This window comes from Drosophila obscura, unplaced genomic scaffold, assembly GCF_018151105.1.
Source record: "Drosophila obscura isolate BZ-5 IFL unplaced genomic scaffold, ASM1815110v1 contig_75, whole genome shotgun sequence".
Classification (NCBI taxonomy): Eukaryota; Metazoa; Arthropoda; class Insecta; order Diptera; family Drosophilidae; genus Drosophila; species Drosophila obscura.
The window spans coordinates 2,653,363-2,672,209 of record NW_024542867.1 but is presented as its reverse complement, the minus strand read 5'-3'; the positions used below and the strand labels follow the sequence as shown (position 1 = coordinate 2,672,209).

At 40.9% G+C, this 18,847-nt stretch overlaps 4 protein-coding genes across 6 annotated transcripts; 2 read left to right on the top strand and 2 right to left on the bottom strand.

Moving 5' to 3' along the window:
* The first annotated feature begins 103 nt into the window (after nt 1–103).
* LOC111072350 (general vesicular transport factor p115) lies at nt 104–3,102 on the top strand. Its single transcript, XM_022364133.2, has one exon. The coding sequence runs from the start codon at nt 214–216 to the stop codon at nt 2,713–2,715; it is 2,502 nt and encodes an 833-aa protein (XP_022219825.2). The 5' UTR covers nt 104–213; the 3' UTR covers nt 2,716–3,102.
* A 4,634-nt stretch (nt 3,103–7,736) lies between these two features.
* On the bottom strand, nt 7,737–8,995 carry LOC111072354 (40S ribosomal protein S6). The gene is made up of 3 exons (XM_022364137.2): nt 8,889–8,995; nt 8,440–8,644; nt 7,737–8,373 (listed from the first exon to the last, which is right to left on the bottom strand). The coding sequence occupies exons 1-3, from the start codon at nt 8,892–8,894 to the stop codon at nt 7,838–7,840; spliced, it is 747 nt and encodes a 248-aa protein (XP_022219829.1). The 5' UTR covers nt 8,895–8,995; the 3' UTR covers nt 7,737–7,837.
* Nucleotides 8,996–11,131: 2,136 nt separating this feature from the next.
* LOC111072324 (bystin) lies at nt 11,132–13,050 on the top strand. The gene is made up of 5 exons (XM_022364098.2): nt 11,132–11,318; nt 11,377–11,494; nt 11,559–12,351; nt 12,434–12,553; nt 12,610–13,050. The coding sequence occupies exons 1-5, from the start codon at nt 11,190–11,192 to the stop codon at nt 12,758–12,760; spliced, it is 1,311 nt and encodes a 436-aa protein (XP_022219790.1). The 5' UTR covers nt 11,132–11,189; the 3' UTR covers nt 12,761–13,050.
* LOC111072325 (fibroblast growth factor receptor 3) lies at nt 12,942–18,283 on the bottom strand. Of its 3 annotated transcripts, XM_022364100.2 has the most exons (7): nt 17,856–18,268; nt 17,539–17,793; nt 17,390–17,473; nt 16,858–17,304; nt 16,614–16,791; nt 16,320–16,456; nt 12,942–16,243 (listed from the first exon to the last, which is right to left on the bottom strand). In XM_022364100.2, the coding sequence occupies exons 2-7, from the start codon at nt 17,552–17,554 to the stop codon at nt 16,101–16,103; spliced, it is 1,005 nt and encodes a 334-aa protein (XP_022219792.1). In that variant the 5' UTR covers nt 17,555–17,793; nt 17,856–18,268; the 3' UTR covers nt 12,942–16,100. The 3 variants fall into 3 exon arrangements, with proteins under 3 accessions (XP_022219792.1, XP_022219791.1, XP_022219793.1); XM_022364099.2 differs by having other exon boundaries at nt 17,539–18,283; XM_022364101.2 differs by having other exon boundaries at nt 17,544–18,271.
* Between the last annotated feature and the right edge of the window lie 564 nt (nt 18,284–18,847).

Below are 18,847 nucleotides of genomic sequence, written 5' to 3'. Positions count from 1 at the left end.
ATCTCACTATAAATTCTTCTGAAGATGACAAAATGTTGTCACAAAAGTGACCAGAGCTGCCACCCACGCGATATAATTATGTGTTGGGGACACACTTTCGCCAATTGGGATGGTGCAGACACTGTCGCAATATTGTTTTTATAAATTGACGTGTCAGAAATTAATGCACAAAAAAGTTCTGCATATAAACCGATTTATTCAGCCATAAAGTGGATGGAGTTCTTGAAAAGTGGCATCAAGACCGTCTTAGGCGGCACGGAGCCAGGGCAACAGCCTAGCGCTGCAGAGACGGTTGAGAAGCTGGTGGATCGGGTTTACTCCTCTACGCTGTTGGAGGACCGACGAGATGCTTGCCGGGCCCTGAAGGCGTTGTCGCGCAAGTACCGCATCGAAGTAGGCGCCCAGGGTATGCCAACTCTCGTGCAGGTACTCCAAAACGATGGCCAGGACACAGAGATTATAAGCTATGCCCTGGACACGCTGTGTAACATTGTTACCAGCGAGGAGTTCGACGAGGAGGCTGACAACCCCACTGTCTCGGTTAACGTCGGCGGCCAGTTCACGGAGATGTTCATCAAGACTCCAGAAAATGTCACTATGGTCATGGGCTATCTAGACGAGTACGATTTCCGGGTGCGCAGAGCAGCCATTCAGCTGATCACCTCGCTAATATCAAACAAGACCCGCGAGCTGCAGGACCTTGTCCTCGTAAGCCCCATGGGGGTCTCCAAGCTGATGGATCTACTAACTGACAGCCGGGAGGTCATTCGAAACGACGTTCTTCTGCTGCTCATCGAGCTCACCAAGGGAAACTCGAATATACAGAAAATTGTGGCCTTTGAAAATGCCTTCGACCGTTTGTTCGACATTATCCGAGAGGAGGGCTGCTCCGATGGCGGAATTGTCGTGGAGGATTGCCTTATCCTGCTGCTGAACCTGCTCAAGAACAACTCGAGCAACCAGCAGTTCTTTAAAGAGGGCAGCTATATTCAGCGCCTGGCCCCCATGTTTGTCTTGGCCGAGGAAGTGGAGGAGGCCGGCTGGTCCCCGCAGAAAATGTCAAACTTCCATTGCCTGCTGCAGGTGGTACGCGCCCTGGTCACGCCCAGCAACCAGCAGCAAGTTGTCACCGCCTGCCAGCGCGTCATGCAGAAGTCCCAGCTGTTAAATGCTCTCTGCGAAATCCTAATGAGTAGCGGCGTGCCGGCAGACATCCTCACTGAGACCATCAACGCCGTCGCGGAAGTGATTCGCGGCGATCGCGACAACCAGTGCGAGCTCAGTCACGTGATGGCCCCCAGCAATCCGCCGCGCCCAGCCATCGTGGTTTTGCTCATGTCCATGATCAACGAGAAGCAGCTGCTGGCTCTGCGTTGTGCCGTGCTCTACTGCTTCGAGTGTTATCTCTACAGGAACGCCGACGTTCAAAGGGCGGTTGTTCAGACCCTGCTGCCATCGAGTGCGACAGATGTGAGCTCGTTATCGACGGGCCAGTTGCTCTGCACCGGCCTCTTCTCCAGTGATGCCCTGGCCAACTGGTTCTCTTCGGTGGCCATTATGCACACCCTTGTTGAGAACGTGGCGCTGAAGGAAGAGCTGCTGCGCGTGCTCCTGGCCCCGACAGGGGGACAGCGTCCCAACACTCTGCTTGAGATGTGCACCAATCTGATGCAGCGAGAGCGGACCCGCCTCCAGAGCAAGGTGGGGCTGCTGATGCTCCTCAGCGTCTGGCTAGCCCATTGTCCTGGCGCGGTTAAGGCTCTGCTGGAGACGAAGGGCACCACGGTCTACCTGACCGCCCAGCTCTGCTCCAACGAGCATGACGAGCGTGAATTCCTATTTCAGGGCATGTGCGCCTTCCTCATGGGCCTCTGCATCCAGTTCAACGATAACTCTCTGCCCAATCAGCGACGCGAGGACATCAGCCAGCTGATCATCAAGCGCATTGGCCAAGAGACCTTCTGCAACAAGCTGGGTGAGGTCTCGCGACACGAGGCCTACAGCCGGGCCTGCAAACAGGCCCAGATCAGGGCCAAGTCTGCCGGCGAGCTGTTGCTTGACTATGAGTACTGCAAACTCTATAAAGGCCTGGAGGCGTTGATTGCCAAGCTGGTGAGCGGGTTCGACGTGGATGGAATAGAGCTCACTGAGCTGACCCTCAGCTCGGAAGCCTCGGCTCTGGTGTCCCAGTACAAGGGCATCATCCGCGGCATGGATGCCCAGATCCAGACTCTCCAGCAGTCCGCAAAGGAGCTGGACCAAGAAAACGCCGATTTGAAGGAGAAGTTGAGTGAGGAGATGTCCCTCAGGGCTCAGATCTCTGATCAGAATACCTTGCTAAAGGCTCAGCTGGGAGCAACGGGTCAGACTCCGGTTCAGAGGCAGGAGAGTTCATTGGCCAGAGAGGAGGAGCTGAATGCGGCCAGATATCAGGCCAACATGTATTTTGCAGAGAACATCCGACTCAGCAAGGAAATGGAGATGCTACGCCAGCAGCTTGGGTCCGAAAAACAGCGTGCAGATGCTGCCCAAGAATCGCTTCGCGCCACCCAAAAGGATCAAGAGGATCTCCTCGAGCTGCTGGCCGACCAGGAACTCAAATTAACCAGCTACGAGAAGAACACAACGACACCGAAATCAACTGAGAACCAGAGCCAAGCACACACCGAAACTACGTCGCAGGAGGGGATGCCAAGCGAGACTGCCAGCAGATAAAGACCACCACGATATTCAGAAGGAATATCGGAAGGAAGATGGAAGAGATGTTGACCCATACCGTGCATTCAAATCCGGAAACGATTGCTCGACTATCGCTTTCCTCAATACACATGCATATTTATACATACATTCTATTTGTTTCTATTTATCCACTTACCAACCTACACACATACATACATACCGATAAATACATGGGCAGATCAAAATGGAAATCGCAATACGAATATTTTCGTCGGCGGAGCTGGAAAGGCCGCAACGCAACCTTCTCAGAGGGAGGGGAATCATACCAGAGGTAGCGAAATACTATTAGCCAAGACTAGCATTGATGCCACATTTTACAGTTATTTTCCGTACATTTCAAATAACTAAGTAGCGGGTATAGTACAGACATACATATGTACATAGTACATAGCCGAGTCGATATAGCCATGTCTGTCTGTCAGTCCGTCTGTCCGTCTTGATGAGCGCCTAGTTCTAAGAGACTATAAGAGCTAGAGCAACCAAATTTTGTTTCTAAACTCATGTGATATCACACTCCTACAAGCGAATTTCAAAATATTGCCCCGCCCCCTTCCGCCTCCAAAAAAGACGAAAATCTGTAGCATCCACAATTTTGAAGATACGAGACAATGGAAAACGCAGTATCGTAGAAAATTACCATATATACCAGGTTGCCGAATCTGGATCAGATCGTATTATTATTATAGCCAGAATGAAGATATTATTTTCAGTTTCTAATCCTCCCCCTTGCAGTTCTGCAGACACTACTCATTCACTCTCTCGCTCACACACTGCTCACATACTCTGCCTCGTGTGCCCTCTGGCAGAGGAGATGTATATTCTACATTGAGATGTAGATGACAGATGTAGAAACAAAATGTTAACAGATAAAATATTAAAATAATTCCACACAAATAATAAGCTCATTCCCCCATACATACAGTTGTGTTCAATGAAATAGTAGTGCCGCACCTCACTACTTTCAAAACTCTTTTTGAGATATTTCTAGTCCTTCAAATTGAACAAGTGATACCTTTACGGAAAGCCTGGAATGTAAGCATTAGAAACTTGAAGAAATGTTCAATGAAATAGTAGTGCTGGGTTAAATTTATTTTAAAAAATGAAAAAACAAAGCAAATTAATTTAAATAAGTCACCATCCGCAAGCTCAATTCAGATATCGAATAATTTGACGAAAGAAAGTTTTTGACATTTGGGTACTTTTGATTTTGAAGCGTTGAAGAAATCATTGCTCGGTCAAGAAGAGGAGACCTAAGAGTTAAACTAAAAACTTAAGGCAGGAGGTATAATGGGATTGAAAACTAAGTTGTATGCACTCTCACTATTGTGTTTTATTAATTAACTATAAGAAGTGGACTGAAAATCGATTTTATATTCGAAAAACATATTTTTTAGAGGATGGTCGGCGATGGCCAAAGGCAGGACCAGGCCTTCAATATCCTCAAAAATTATGAAAAAAGTTTTAATCGCTCTGTCAGTGATGTGTCAGTTCGTAGATGGTTGATTACACATTATTTGAATGCAAGAAGTCCCAGAAAGCTCCGCGTTTGGGTCTGAGAGTACATGGGTGCACGACTTCAGTTTGGAAAAACGCATGTGGAATGGCCTGTGTCACAGTGACAAAAATACTTTTGGCTAATGATAGTCAAGTTGTATTATATGGTAAGATAGGCTCAAAAGAATATGTTTGGCATTCACAGAAATCCGATTACCACCCAAAATCATGAAAAAAATATCATTGGGCATGCTAGGCTGAGCCTTATGGGGCCCAGCTCATATGACCTATTACTTTCTGGCCTGGCGTTTGAGTATAGTATGGTTTTGAGCGAAACTGGGGATGTAGGCATACTCTAGAATACATTAAATTCATGTTACAGTTGAAAAATTCCTGCTAATGACTTGAAACACCCATAAAAGTTCGCTAGGAATTAATTGTTATCGGAAAAGATCGACGTTTTGCCATGGCCAACTGTCCAACTGGATATTAATCTCATCGAAATCTTATGGGGGAATACCAAATATATTATTGCAACTGCAAATCCGTGAACCAGAGCCAAGTTTTAGCAAGTGGTTCATGGATTATTGGCTCAAATCCTATTGAAGCGTTGGCAAGAGATTAATGACCCATAGCCGGCCGGTGCAAGCTCGCAATGAAAACCAAATTAATAAAAAACTAAATATTAAAGCTCAAGAAACATGAAGAACATGAAATATATGTTTTTATTTGAGTTTCGTTGTTTTTTTCTCAATTTTCTAAAAAAAAACACTACTATTTCATTGAACAGCAAATTTCATGGGTATTCGGCTTATGTCATGTAAAACAAGAAAATGGAATTCAAATGTATTGATATTTCTTCGGTTTTCTAATGCTAACAGTCCAGTCTATTTAAAAAGTTATAATTTGTTCAATTTGGATAACTGGAAGTGTTTCAAAAAGAGTTTTGAAAGTGATGAGGTGCGGCACTACTATTTCATTGAACACAACTGTACCTTTAAAGTGATATAAACTGGAATACAAAATAAATACATTTTTTCCATATTTATTCGTACTTTCATTTAAAAAATTTAATTTCATATAGAAAATTCATGAGTCTATTCCATTGATCGGCAGTGTATGTATGTACATATCCTGACTGAGTACGGGTATAAAAGTTGAGTCGCGGATACAGAAGCGACTCACAACGTTCCTTCCCGTTTTGTTTCGTATTGAGTCATGCCCGGCCGGTACAAGGTCGTATTGAAAATAAAATTGACTAAAAACTTAATAGTAAATATCAAGAAATACATATGTAGAACATGGTTTGGTTTTAATTTTTTCGATTTTCTTAAAAAACACTACTATTTCTATAAACCGCAGTTTGTATGGGTATTTGTCTTAAGTGATGAAAAACAAGAAAATATAATCCAAATGTAAAAGCTTTCCAAAAGAGATTACATGTTAAATTTGGAATACTGGAAATGTCTCAAAAACAGTCCTGAAAGTGGCGGCACTACTATTTCCATGACCGTAGTATTACATACATATGTATACTGACTGAGTACGGGTATACGTCGCGGCAACAGAAGCGACTCAACGTTACATATCGCGAAAAGCGTGCTTCTCGAACACTGACATTTTACCTATAAAATCAAATAAATTAATGTGTAGCGCGAAGTTTCCATTGCTTTGAACATAGAGGATTCAAAAAAGTCTTGTTTCATGAACACAGAAAGATTGAAGGCGGAAAGGGATGGTTGTCAAAAGATCTATTCCACGCAAGTATCGAGTATGTAAATAATAACAATTTAAAGAAAATTTTAAGTTCTACAACGACTTACCACTAAAACATATAAGCACAGGACCCACACGCATATATTTTTGATTGAATATATACCAACTATGATCAATATAAACACGATTTTTTTAATAAAACTCGCAAAACACTAAGTTTCACTCAGCTTAACCGAAAGCCATAAAACGCCGGGAAAATGTACTTAGGTATGAACTGAACAGTTTCGTGAGATTTACCGGCGTGCAGCTGCTTGACTTTTGATAGGAAAAATATATAAATATCGCAATAAATATTTGTGGGAGTTTAACATTTTAATTTTTCATTTATTGACTGCCAGATTGGCAGAATCTACCACTGTGAGCCTGTGCGTTCCGTTTGACGCCTAGTTCTTAGAGACTAAGTATAAGAGCTAGGAGAGCAAACAGATTTTGTGTGCAGACTTCTGTGATATCACACTGAATCAACATCAACATATGAAGGCACATAGATACTTAAGTACATACATACGTATGTATGTATAGCAATATTTTTGCAACCCTCCCCAACTTCCTACAAAAATCTAGAAAATCTGTGTAAAAATTCTGTTAGGCTACGAGAGACGCAGAAGCATCATGAATTGTTCAATTGACTGGCTCTGACTCATTTTGTAGTGATTTTGAACGAGGACAATGCACGAAACACGGGCCAACACCAACAAAACAAACTAAAGCGGGCAACCAAATTGATTTGATGGAATTCGGTATTCGCTTTCTTACAATTGGTTAGTTAGAATCGCGAATCGTCTCAGCTAAACGTAACAGAGGTACCAACATTTTTACAGCACACAACGCATTGGCAATGAAAAGGAAAGAGATGGCAATATTCCTGAATATGTACTGCTCAAGACAACGTCCTATTATAAAAGACAATAAAAAACAAATACCATTTTATTTAGTACATACTTAGCTGTGTTTAAGCCTGTTGAGTATCCCTAACAGCTAAGAGGTGGTCTAGCCATGTGGTATTTGACTGGCCGGAAGTTATTTTATATGTGGACAAAACTCGTTCACCATTTTCGAGGAAAGTGAAACCCTTTTTGTTTTAAATAGCACAGTGCGACAAAACTAAACTTTTGGAATGCACATTTTACGGGACAAAAGTGGTGTTGCAGGCCTTGAGTAGATCAGTTCCTCATATTTGGAATATACCATCAAGATCTTCTTTTTAAATTCACGAATTGGTGGCTTAGTGCAGTACCATAATAATCACTCGACATCTACAGCGTCGACATAAAAAAATTGCGTGGGTTTAAAAGATAAATTTATGGCCCTTCATTTGATTTGTATGATTTTTATCGGTTATGAGAGGGAAGATGAACTATTCCGAGGACTGGGATGTCATGCCGGATCTCCTGGGAACAGTCCGTCGTGGCAGTGTTTTTTGGACTAACACTCAAATTCCTTTCTAAATAAAACCCCTGTAGACCATTCGCAAATCTCCAGAGGCAAAAAATCCAAATCCAGTGGTACGAACCGTAACAATACATTTTCCTCCTAGTGTCGAATATGCTTCCCTCATTGAAAGGGTAGGAACAAACAAAACTTCCGTGTCTGCATTTACAGGAATCTATTCTATTCAATATTTCAGGCTATAATCACTTTGTTCACGGCAACTGAGCTAATTTTTTCACTTTGTGCGCGTGCACATTTTTCACATGAAAAAAAAAGAATCTGAACACAGCAATGTATACCATTTTTCACATTTATTAACATAAATTGGTACAGCTTGATTTTCTGTTTTTGTAGAACATCATCTACGCGTGCTTAGTTGTGGGTTCAGTTGCTACATTTACTTCTTGTCACTTGAGATGGAGCTCTTAGATTCCCTGATCGAGGCGGAGCGACGACGCTTTGCCTCCTCACGCTTAGCCTTAGACTCCTTCTTGCGCTGCACCAACAGTTTGGCGTAGTCTGCGGCTGCCTCCTTAGAGGCAGTCTGGCGCTTCTTCTTCAGCGCGATACGACGGTGCTTCCTCTGCAGCACGACAGGGGTGATCAGACGCTGGATCTTGGGGGCCTTGGAAGTGGCTTTCTTGTTGTCCTTGGCGGGCAGCGGACGGCGGACAACGAAACGGCGCACATCATCCTCCTTGCTCAAGTTGTACAACTTGCGGATTTTGCTGGCACGCTTGGGACCCAGGCGACGGGGGATGGTGGTGTCGGTCAAACCACCAATATCCTGCTCGCCTTTCTTGATGACGACCAGAGCCAGAACAGACATGTTGGCATCCACAATGCAACCACGAACAGACTTTCGCTTGCGCTCGCCAGTGCGGCGTGGGCGGTAGCAAGAGTGTCCCTTCTTCAGCAGTAGACGCACACGACCTAGTAACAAAAAACGTTTATTGACTGTCAGTAAGCGCCGAATAAAGGAATTTGACAGTGTCTTACCATGGGTCAGCACACCCTGCTTCATGGGGAAGCCCTGCTTGTCGTTGCCTCCGGCGATACGGAGCTGGTAACCCTTCCACTCATCACCGAGAATATCGGCTTCCACAACCTGGCCCATACGCTTCTCGTAAAATACACGCAGCTTGTGTTCGTCGACAACTTCGAAGAGCTTTTGGCATCCCGTAGCGGGATAGGAAACGTTGAGCTGCAACACAAAAACAAAAAGTTCAACACCATTAGCTATGCACGTACACACATAAGTATGTGTATTCAAATATACAAATACGAGTTATCTTGAGATCTATCTCTTATTTTCAATGCAATCACTTATTATTTTCATTCGAAATTTGTTAATTTCACTTCTATAGTGTTAACACATTTGTACTCATGCAATATTTTTTAATGTTTGTCGGTTTTATTGCACGATTTTTCACAAATTTTTAGCACACCTTCATACTGTTGGTCTGTTTGCAGGCAGCGCAGAAAAAAAAAGAATCGGCCGAGGTCTGTTTGCAGCAAGCGCAGGAAATAGAGATGGGCACTATCGATAGTATCAATATTTTACTGATGGCCTCTACTATCGACAGTTTTGCGACTATCATGATAGTATCGAGCTACAGTCGTTGCGCTTTTGATATGTTTGGATTGACTGCTATAAAATACGAAGACAAATTTGTAAAAAAATCGACAGGTGGCATCTAAGTTTTACAATGGACAAGTTCCTAAAAGGTTTCAATAGTTTTTAAATAATTATTTGAGCCCGATACTATCACGATAGTATCGATTGTTTTTTCAAAACATTCAAAGTTGATATTCCCCGATTTTGATATTCGGTTTAATATTACTAGCTAGTTGGCCCTCTCAGCCCTAAACAAATAATTTTAGCCGACAGATACATACATTTTTTAAGAGATTGGCAAGTTTTCAGAAGTCCTTTTTATTGGATTATTTACATATTAAGGTTCAAACAAAAACAACATAAAACGAAAAAAACACCTAGCGAACAGAATCATTGTTGATATTCGTATGAAACCGATAAGAAATGTTTTACGGCAAAAACTGTTTTCTAGGCTCTGTACGGAAGGCAGTACTCAGATCAAAAAACGAAAAGGTCGCTATATCCTGGAAAAGTATCCGAAGTATATGCTTGTTTTGTTGGTATGTTTCGACCCACCTCGAAAAAGATATCAATTTGATATAATTTGCCAGCAAACACGAAGCAAACATTGCAATAAGAGAAAAAAAAACCAAATGAAAGATTTGTATAATGAAGACAAATATAATCTTATTAATGCAGTATTATATGAATGACAATTATATGTATATTAAAATATATTATTTTTAATAATTTTTTATAAATATAAAACATATATTGTTTTCAAAACATTTTTTGTGCAATATACATTGCACCTGGGGATAACCTGGAAGTAGCAAACCAAGCTGTAAGATGTACATTTTTTTAAAAATTTTAAATCTAAAAAATTATAAGCTCAAAAGTGTATATACTGACTGAGTACCTACGTTCCCAACTTCCGTTGTATATAACCTTTCTTTGCTGGCAAACATTTTTTGGATATTATGCAACACACATTGCCAACCGAGCCAGCTAAAATTGTAGCCGACAGACATAACCGAAATGCTTGTCATTTTCTGAGCTTATATACCCGTACATACAAAAAAGGGGCGCATGCTGGTAAAAGTGTATGTGTCCAACGCAGACAGGACGTTTCCGACCCATAAAGTATACTTGATCAGCATTCGGCCGAGTCGATATAGCCATGTCCGTCTGTCCGTCTGTCCGTCCGTCCGTCCGTCTGTTCGGCATTTTTTAGCGACATGTTCGACTTCAAGCTGACGAAACCAAATTTGGTTTCCAGAAACATGTTTCCCTGCCCAAGTTTCTTTTGCCCGCCCCTTCCGCCCCCAGGACAAAAATGTGTGGCAGGCACATTTTTAGATACGATAAAACTAAACGTGCTTGTGTAGTGAATGCCCTACAATTGTTGGCCGATCTGAACTTGATCGGATCATAATTATGAGGGCAGAATGAAGAAATTAATTTTCAGTTGCCTCCCCTGCCTCCTCCTGCCAACGACAACCACAACTCATTGTCCTTCTCCTCTCACTCTGCCGCGTTCTGTGGCTATTATACCCTTTTAGCAATATTTGGAATATGTTTTGTCAACAAAATTCTACGTATTTCTAGGAGGGTGGAGTATGGTTATTCCTCTTTTAAACATTATTTTGTACGTGCCTCCAAGCCAGCAAAATTGTATCCGCCCTGTAAAGCATTTTCTATAAATTCCGCCCAGCGCTGCTTTCATCTCACTGCAGCTAGTCAGCTTAACGCATATGGTCTCTCGCCCTGACTGCAGGCTATTAGGACTCTCAAAACTGAACATATAATTGTATTTAATTGATGAATCAATTATCTGCAAGATTGGTTTATATTAAGGACTTTTCAATTGGATTATTTATAAAACAAGGTTTTAGCAAAGAAAGTCAACAAAAATGTACCTTTTTTTACATATTAACTACACGGTAACTACAAATTTGCTACATATCAACCGACCGCGCGCTTCGCTGCTTAATACTATTGTCTGATTTAGACTAGACTGAATCTGTGGAATACGATATCCCTAGATATCACATGTCGAAAACGCAACTCTGAACAAAGGTTGCCATACACACAAAAAATTGTTTAGCAGCACGTGTGTTTTCATTTTTATTATTATTAAAATCCATGCAAAATGGGCAAGCCGAAGAAGGCCAATGTGGCGATAATTAAAAATGTAAGCTTGGAAAAACAGATAACAGAAGGAAAGGTTGCGAAGGCCAAATCCAAAAGCAAGTTCAATTTACGCGACGAGGACTCATCGGTATGGTTTGAATTATAGACCAATCTTCCTGAATTCCAGCTAATCCCTCATCTTGCAGAACATAGATGCCAAGAGCAGTCAAAAGATTTTGGCGGCTGCTAAGAAACAGCAGTTGGAATTAAACGAGGAGAACTTTCCGAGCTTGGTGACTGTTAAGAAAGTAAACTTCAGTCTGAGTAAGTCAAAAAACGGTTTGTGTTCAACCCAACATACTAACAGAAAAGTCTCGTCTCTGTTTAGACGATGGCCACGCAAATGAAAATGAGGAGGTCATCGAGGCCGACTTTATGGTCGACCTGGATATGGATGATGACGATGTTGCCGCATTTGAGCGCTTCCAGAACCCGGCTAAGGATATCAAGCGCACGCTGCAACTGTCCGAAATAATCGCGCAGAAAATCCAAGAAAAAGAAGCTGATATACACAACAAAATCTCGGACGCCGGCTCGCTCAAAATCGAAGAGATTGATCCCAAGGTAAAGGAGATGTACGAGGGTGTCAGGGACGTATTAAAGCGTTACCGCAGTGGCAAGGTTCCAAAGGCCTTCAAAATCATACCAAAGCTGAGGAACTGGGAGCAGATCCTATTTATAACAGAGCCACATAACTGGAGTGCAGCCGCCATGTTCCAGGGCACCCGCATCTTTTGCTCAGTCTTGTCGCAAGCAATGGCCCAGAGGTTCTACAACCTGGTTCTGTTGCCTCGTGTGCGCGATGACCTTTGCGAGTACAAGAAGCTGAACATGCACCTCTACAATGCCCTCAAGCGGGCTCTATTCAAGCCGGCCGCGTTCATGAAAGGCATCATTCTGCCCTTGCTGGAGTCTGGCGATTGCACTCTGCGCGAGGCCATCATCTTTGGCAGCGTTGTGGCTCGCAACTCGATACCCGTCCTGCACTCATCCGCCTGCCTGCTGAAGATTTGTGAGATGAGCTATTCCGGTGCCAATTCCATATTCATTCGGTTCTTCCTCGACAAGCGCTACGCCCTACCTTATCGCGTGGTCGATGCGGCTGTCTTCCACTTCCTAAGGTAAGTTCCATTGCCGTTTATGGCTTTTTTTCAACTGACGTACTGACAACGTATAATTTACGTTCTGCCCGTTTGAAAATAGATTCGAAAACGATAAGCGCGAGCTTCCAGTGCTATGGCATCAAAGTCTGCTAACATTTGCACAGCGATACAAGAACGATATATCTTCTGAGCAGAGGGATGCCCTTCTTCAACTGTTAAAGTCAGTAATTTGATAACTACAAACAAGCATAGTAGTTTCATATTTTCCGATTGCAGGAAAAAATCTCATCCGAAAATCACGCCGGATGTGAGAAGAGAACTGCAGGCAGCCACTTGCCGCGATGTTGAAATGATGGAGACTGATAATGGCCTGGCTGCTCAGCCCGTCAAAATGTACACAGATGCTGATGTTGGATACGATGGGTAAAAAACATGTAATTTTGGTTTACGGACTCTACGGTTCCCTTTGAAGATGTTCGATCGAATCCGTTTAGTATCCGATACTGCGCTTTTATGTAAATATGTCTACATAAAGTGGTTGCTGGGATGCTCTACTATAATAAAAACTATATTCAATGAGTGTTAAATGCTTAGTATGAAAAACAAATTTATTTTTTACAATTTTGCATTAGTTTATATTTTTTTTTGCGGTCGTGCGCAGTCGCATGGGCTTTGACGGAGGACGACGATACTATACATTATGTATGTAGTTTAATAATTAAATATTAAAGTTTTTAATTAATAAATATAATTATGTAACCAAAATATTTCTAAAAGTTTCGTCACTTTCTTTAGTCTCTAAGTATTGTTTCGTTATCTCACTCCAACATTTTTACTTTTTAATTTATTATATTTCCTTTTTATGTTCGTTTATTAAAGGGCACACAAATCATGGAAAGGGGTTACCAGCAGGCAGAGCCCGCCGGCGGCAACGTTTTGACTGGGTTTAGGTTTAGTTGGGATCAATTGGAATAATTTACAATAGTATCTACACAAGAGAATTGAAATTAGTCAGTCAAGTCGCTAAGCATTGAAGCTCTTCAATCGTTAGATTTGGTTTTTGTCCTGGGCTGAACTTTGACTTCCTTAAACACTTGCATAGAAGTACAGATGTAGGTACATATGTATGTACATATATGATCAATCCTCAATGGAATATGAGTTCTTAATGTCGTCAATGAGTTAGAAGCTCAAGAGAATGTAACTTGCTGATCTCATGGACATTTTTAATGTTTTAATAGTTAATATTTAGAAAGGTGTGAAAGCTAAATAATCAAAGAGAGGGTACACGTACACTAATATAAATCCATTGATAACTTCTATAAAAATTAGAAATAATATTTTTTTAATTAAACCCTAAACTGAAAATAAAGTGGAAAATATTTATTCTTTCTTTTTCTTGTCCTTGATCGTGTTTTATTTATTTTACTTTGCTATATATATTTTTTGGATTGGTTTGTTATGGGACCGTTTTTAATAAAAACAATCACACATTCTACCCATTGGTCCGAGTTGTGTACGAATTTTCATTCCGTCCTTCATTTAATAGACTCAAATTTAAATATACAGTTCCATACACATTATTTTTTTTTTTTTTGGGCTCAAATGGTCATTGGTTCCGCAATTGAATTAACAATAATTAAACGATATGTATCCATTTTGAATGACACAGTTTTGTTAACGTTTAAAATTTCCTAAGCTTCTGTGTCTTGTCTTTCTCTTTCTTCGATTTTTAAACAGCTTTAATCGATCTACACATCATCCATTCTGTGTCAAACTTGCACAAAACTCGACGAACAAAAAAAAAATGGTCACGCAGCAATTCAACTGCTCTGCAGCTCAGATATCGAAAAATCATAATTTTGATCAAAAAGCAGACCACAGGGCTACAAAATGAAAACTTTTCAGTGTGTTTCACGCAAAGCAAAAACCAGTCGAATCGATGTAACTAATACTATGTAATACCCGGTACTCAGTTACTATGTATATGTATTTTATCTCGCTTTTGTTCTCTATCTCTCTCCACCAACGAACCGTTATACATATCTCACTGACTTCGCTGAAATCTAGAGAATCTACATTGAAGGGGATTCGGTTACGGGAAATTTTGTTCTTCTTTCTGTCTAAATTATTGATCGAAACTGGTAGATACGATTATTCTTTATGACTGTGCTTCGGTTGTCTTTCTCGTATCTTCCAAAATGTTGGACCCAGATTTTTTTCTTTGAGGGGTAGGGGTCGTGGCACAATTTAAAAATACATTTGTTACAGTTTCTTATCCCAGGAGTCTGCAATGTACACATTTTGAGATCGGAAAAGCTTCCTTTAGTGTTTTTTTTTAATACATCTACAGGAATATAATATAAGTCTATGCTGCTTGAGTACCGCGTATACAATGCTTGGGCTGGTTAATCCCTGGTTGACTAAATCATAGACCATCTTTTAACATTTTGGAAAACTAGATACATATGTAGCCGAAATATCGCCCAAAAGTATCTTTGAGATGGTTTCTACAAGGTATCACTGTTTCATTCGTAATGCCAGGGTGTCAGTGCAGTGTATAGTGTCTGAATGATAGACCGAAGTGCTGGAAAGGTTCATGGTATTTGATGGTCTGCATTTGAATTAATTTATACTAAATTTGAACTTATGCATCTGGTTCTGCAAAATGTCAAGAAACATCAGAAGCTGGGTAATACATACATATGTATAAGGTACAGATTTTGTTACTAAAAAGTTCGTAAATATTTAATTTTACAATTTTAATTATTCGTAAACTATTTGATTGGGGTTGTAACTAACGCTACAAAAAATATACCTTGCCATATAAATAAATTTTCTTATGCTGGAAAGCTACAACTTTAGGTATAGCCAAAAACCATTCTATGGAGACTAATTATACATCATGAAAAGTTTTGACAGACATTTCCCTTTTTAAGCTTCAATTTTCTTTAATATCAACAGTCCCTTAACAAGTTATTTGAGTGTTATAAAAAGATTTTTGGAAATCTATATATTGCAAGTTTGAAAGATGAGATCTACAGATTTAACAGGCCTGCAAACGAATTTTTGTTTCGTGTAAAGTGAAAAAGAAATGTAGCACAGTGTACTAATTAAATTTCAAATGATCCCAACTGATATGCTGTTTGATTTCCAGAAGCTAAAACAATTTTTCACAAGGCCTTCGACTAGCAGTGTATTAGAAGCATAATAGATCAGCCTTCAGAAGGTGATTAAGGTAGAACTGAAAATGCATTGGCCAGCTCCTATCGACATACATACATATGTTTTTGTATGCATGTGTAAATCTGTATGTATGGTGATGTGTGAGCTCACAAGGATTCAAATGAATATGAACACATACATATATGATTAATATTTAGCCAACATAAACACGGCCTTTGTAGTAAGATTTGGTTATGACTATAATTTTATGCTCTAAAATTTTCAAAATCAATTTCATGTTCTGCATATACATACATATGTATGTATGTAAATGTATGTATTCGCGTACGCCCTTATATAAATACATACGAGTTCTCACATTTTTTGTTTGTTTTTTTATCATTCGATTTCCGACTTAAATCTAGTATGTATTCAGTATTCAGTTTATGCTATGTATCGTATATTAAACAACCCATGATTAGAGTAAAAGTCAAAAATGCATTTCTGGACAAGATTTTCTGGTGTATGCATTTCTCTCACTGTAACTCTGCTGTGTATCGACCACCTACCTGTTCTTTTACTTTAAAGATCACACTAGATCGTCATCGTCCGAGCGGTAGGCCCACGGCCACCGCCCTCCCACAAAAACACGCGTATACGTACAATAAAAAAAACACAACCATATTTGAGGGCCTGGCACTGTAGCGAGTCCCGTTCGCGTGCTGCATTGCGGCTGGCTCCTCACCTGCATTGCAGTAAGAAAGAAGAGAGTGAAATAGAGTGAAATATCACAGATCCTCTCCCCCCAGAACGCGACTTACCGTTAAGTACATGTACTACAACCGTCTCCGTAATCTCGTTGCCCAGCATACAGGTGTAGTTCCCGGTATCTTGTCGATTCGCATTTGCAATGTATAGGCGACTCAGAGCTCGTCCAGGCAGCATATCCGTTTTCACACTGCGAAAACACATATTTACATATGTATGTTAATTGAAATGAGCAACTATGACACTGTAGGTGCGTGTAAGACATGTGTAAAACAGTTGCAACCTCGAGTGCAATGGTTCCTCAAACGTAATCACACAGTTTATAATATAACCTAGTAACCTAATACCTGATGCCACCCCGACTGGTGTCATAGTTGAGCAGACGGGGTCCGTGTCGCCAGGTGATGTAGGACGATGGATGTGGAATTTTGGAGATGACACACTGCAGCTCGATGGTGCTGCCAGCCTTGTAGTACTTCTCCGGTGTGGCCGATCCTCTCTCGTCGAGAATTTCCACATGAGGAACTGAAAAGAGTTAAGAAGATTGTATAGAGCTATCAAGTACCCAGAAGGGAATCGGAAGTTTATTACCAATGATAGTTAGATATACGAGGAGCACTAGGGGAGGATGCGAGGAGACCTGACACTCGTAGGGTCCCTCATCGCGCTCATTGGCAAACTGTATAAGAAGCTTCCAGTCATTAGGCTCCTCGAACTCGAGCGAGTAGCGTGAGTCGCCGCTATAGGTGTGCTGGCCGAAGGTTATCAGGGTGAGGTCCTCGCCCCTACGCCGCATCCATGACACCGTCTTGCCCTGCAGGTCGTTGACGCGGCAATGCAGATACACGTTCGAGGAGAGCTGCGTGCTTATATTAACCGTCGTATAGGGATCAGCAAAGAAAGGGAACGGCTCGTGCGTGGTCGTCTCGGTGACCTCCAGTTCCTCATCTTCCGGCGTGTCTGTGAACGGCGACGAGAACTCCTGCCAGAAGTTCCTCGGGAACGTGTCAAAGGGATCGCCAGCTCTGGGACGCTTCACTATATTTAATCACATACAGAATACAGGAAAAGGTAAAATAAAGTAAGACATTACTTAGGGCCATTAGGGAAGGGCCCCACTTACATGTTGTCGAAGTAGATCCCGACCCAATGTGATGTAGTGATGAGTATATAATTGCAAATATCCAAAATAATCTAGGTCTCATCACTGCAAAAGAGGGGCAATATGGCAATTCCACTGAAAATCTGCTCAGTAATGCTTTCTTTACTCACCGCACGATATGCACATACGAATTTGCTTAACTGTAACCGATTCTATTTTGATCCAACTGCATCCGTAAGTGCCAGTCCGGGCAGCCTCATCGTTCTCTATTCTATGCGTCGGGACAGTCAAGGCAAAGACAGGGAAAATTTACTTCCCACTTTTGGTTGCGGTTCTTTCTCAATATTTATCGATTAAGCATTAAGTTAGGGCATTTTGCAGCAGATGTTAGGCTTACGTAAATTTTGCTAAAAGCATTTGAGCATCTTAAAGTTTTCCAATATTATTTATTTTTTACAAAAACAAAGGCTAGTAAACGATTATTAACCTTCTTGCGTTGCGTGTGTATTTATTTTTTCGCAAATGCCTTTGGCTGTGGCTGCCTTAGATGACCAATAAATTTGAATGTAGGTCAGGGCAGGCTCTGCGCATGGACAGCATCCACAGCATTTCGCTCTTTCGGTACGCACACCACACTCCTTCGACATCAACAGAAAACCACGTACATATGTATATATGTACATACGTATGTTTGTATGTAAATATTTACTTACATATGTACGTACAATATGATCATTCTAAATAATATAATGCCATATGTCCATATGACCTATTCGTGTGTTTTTGTATGTATTCAAAATATAGCCAGTCTATTGATTCTACTGATGCTTAGTATTCGTAGTTTGTACTTATTCAAAGCAAAGCAATCCTACACTTAAGGCGAGCGTTTGTTCTCCCTCCCATAATTCTTGCGGCAGTAGTTTATCAATTTTTCATGTTTTGCACTATTAGATGCATAATAAAAGCAGAAAAAAAGATTATTTACAATATATTTAACAGTACATTCAAAAATAATTATTTGAGCCTTAGTTCAAAAAGCGATAGTTATCGATAAGCCGATAGATAAGATGTCCTCACAGAGTTATTTCCATGGACATATTGTTTGGCGGTAAGAGTACGCTAAGAAAGTCCATATACCAAAACCAAAGCGACAAAATACATGTTGTTAGAACAACTAAATTTTAGCGCCTTTTATGTTTCTCAAACTAATTTCAAAATTTATTTTATCGAGCGTATATGTAGACTTCCTGCGCATGTGCAGTTATGGGCGTGTTGGTGAGCGAGCATTAAATAATTGAGAGAGCGAGCATACAGTAGCTTTCCGAAGTATTCCCACACCACGTGCAGGGACTCAGTTCTTAATAATCACCATGTTTATTGAGAAATCATAATTAGCAGTATAAATGGTATAAGTGCTTGTACTTTTAGTTATAATTATATGCGAAGAAATCTAACGATTTAATACTTTTTCGAACGAAG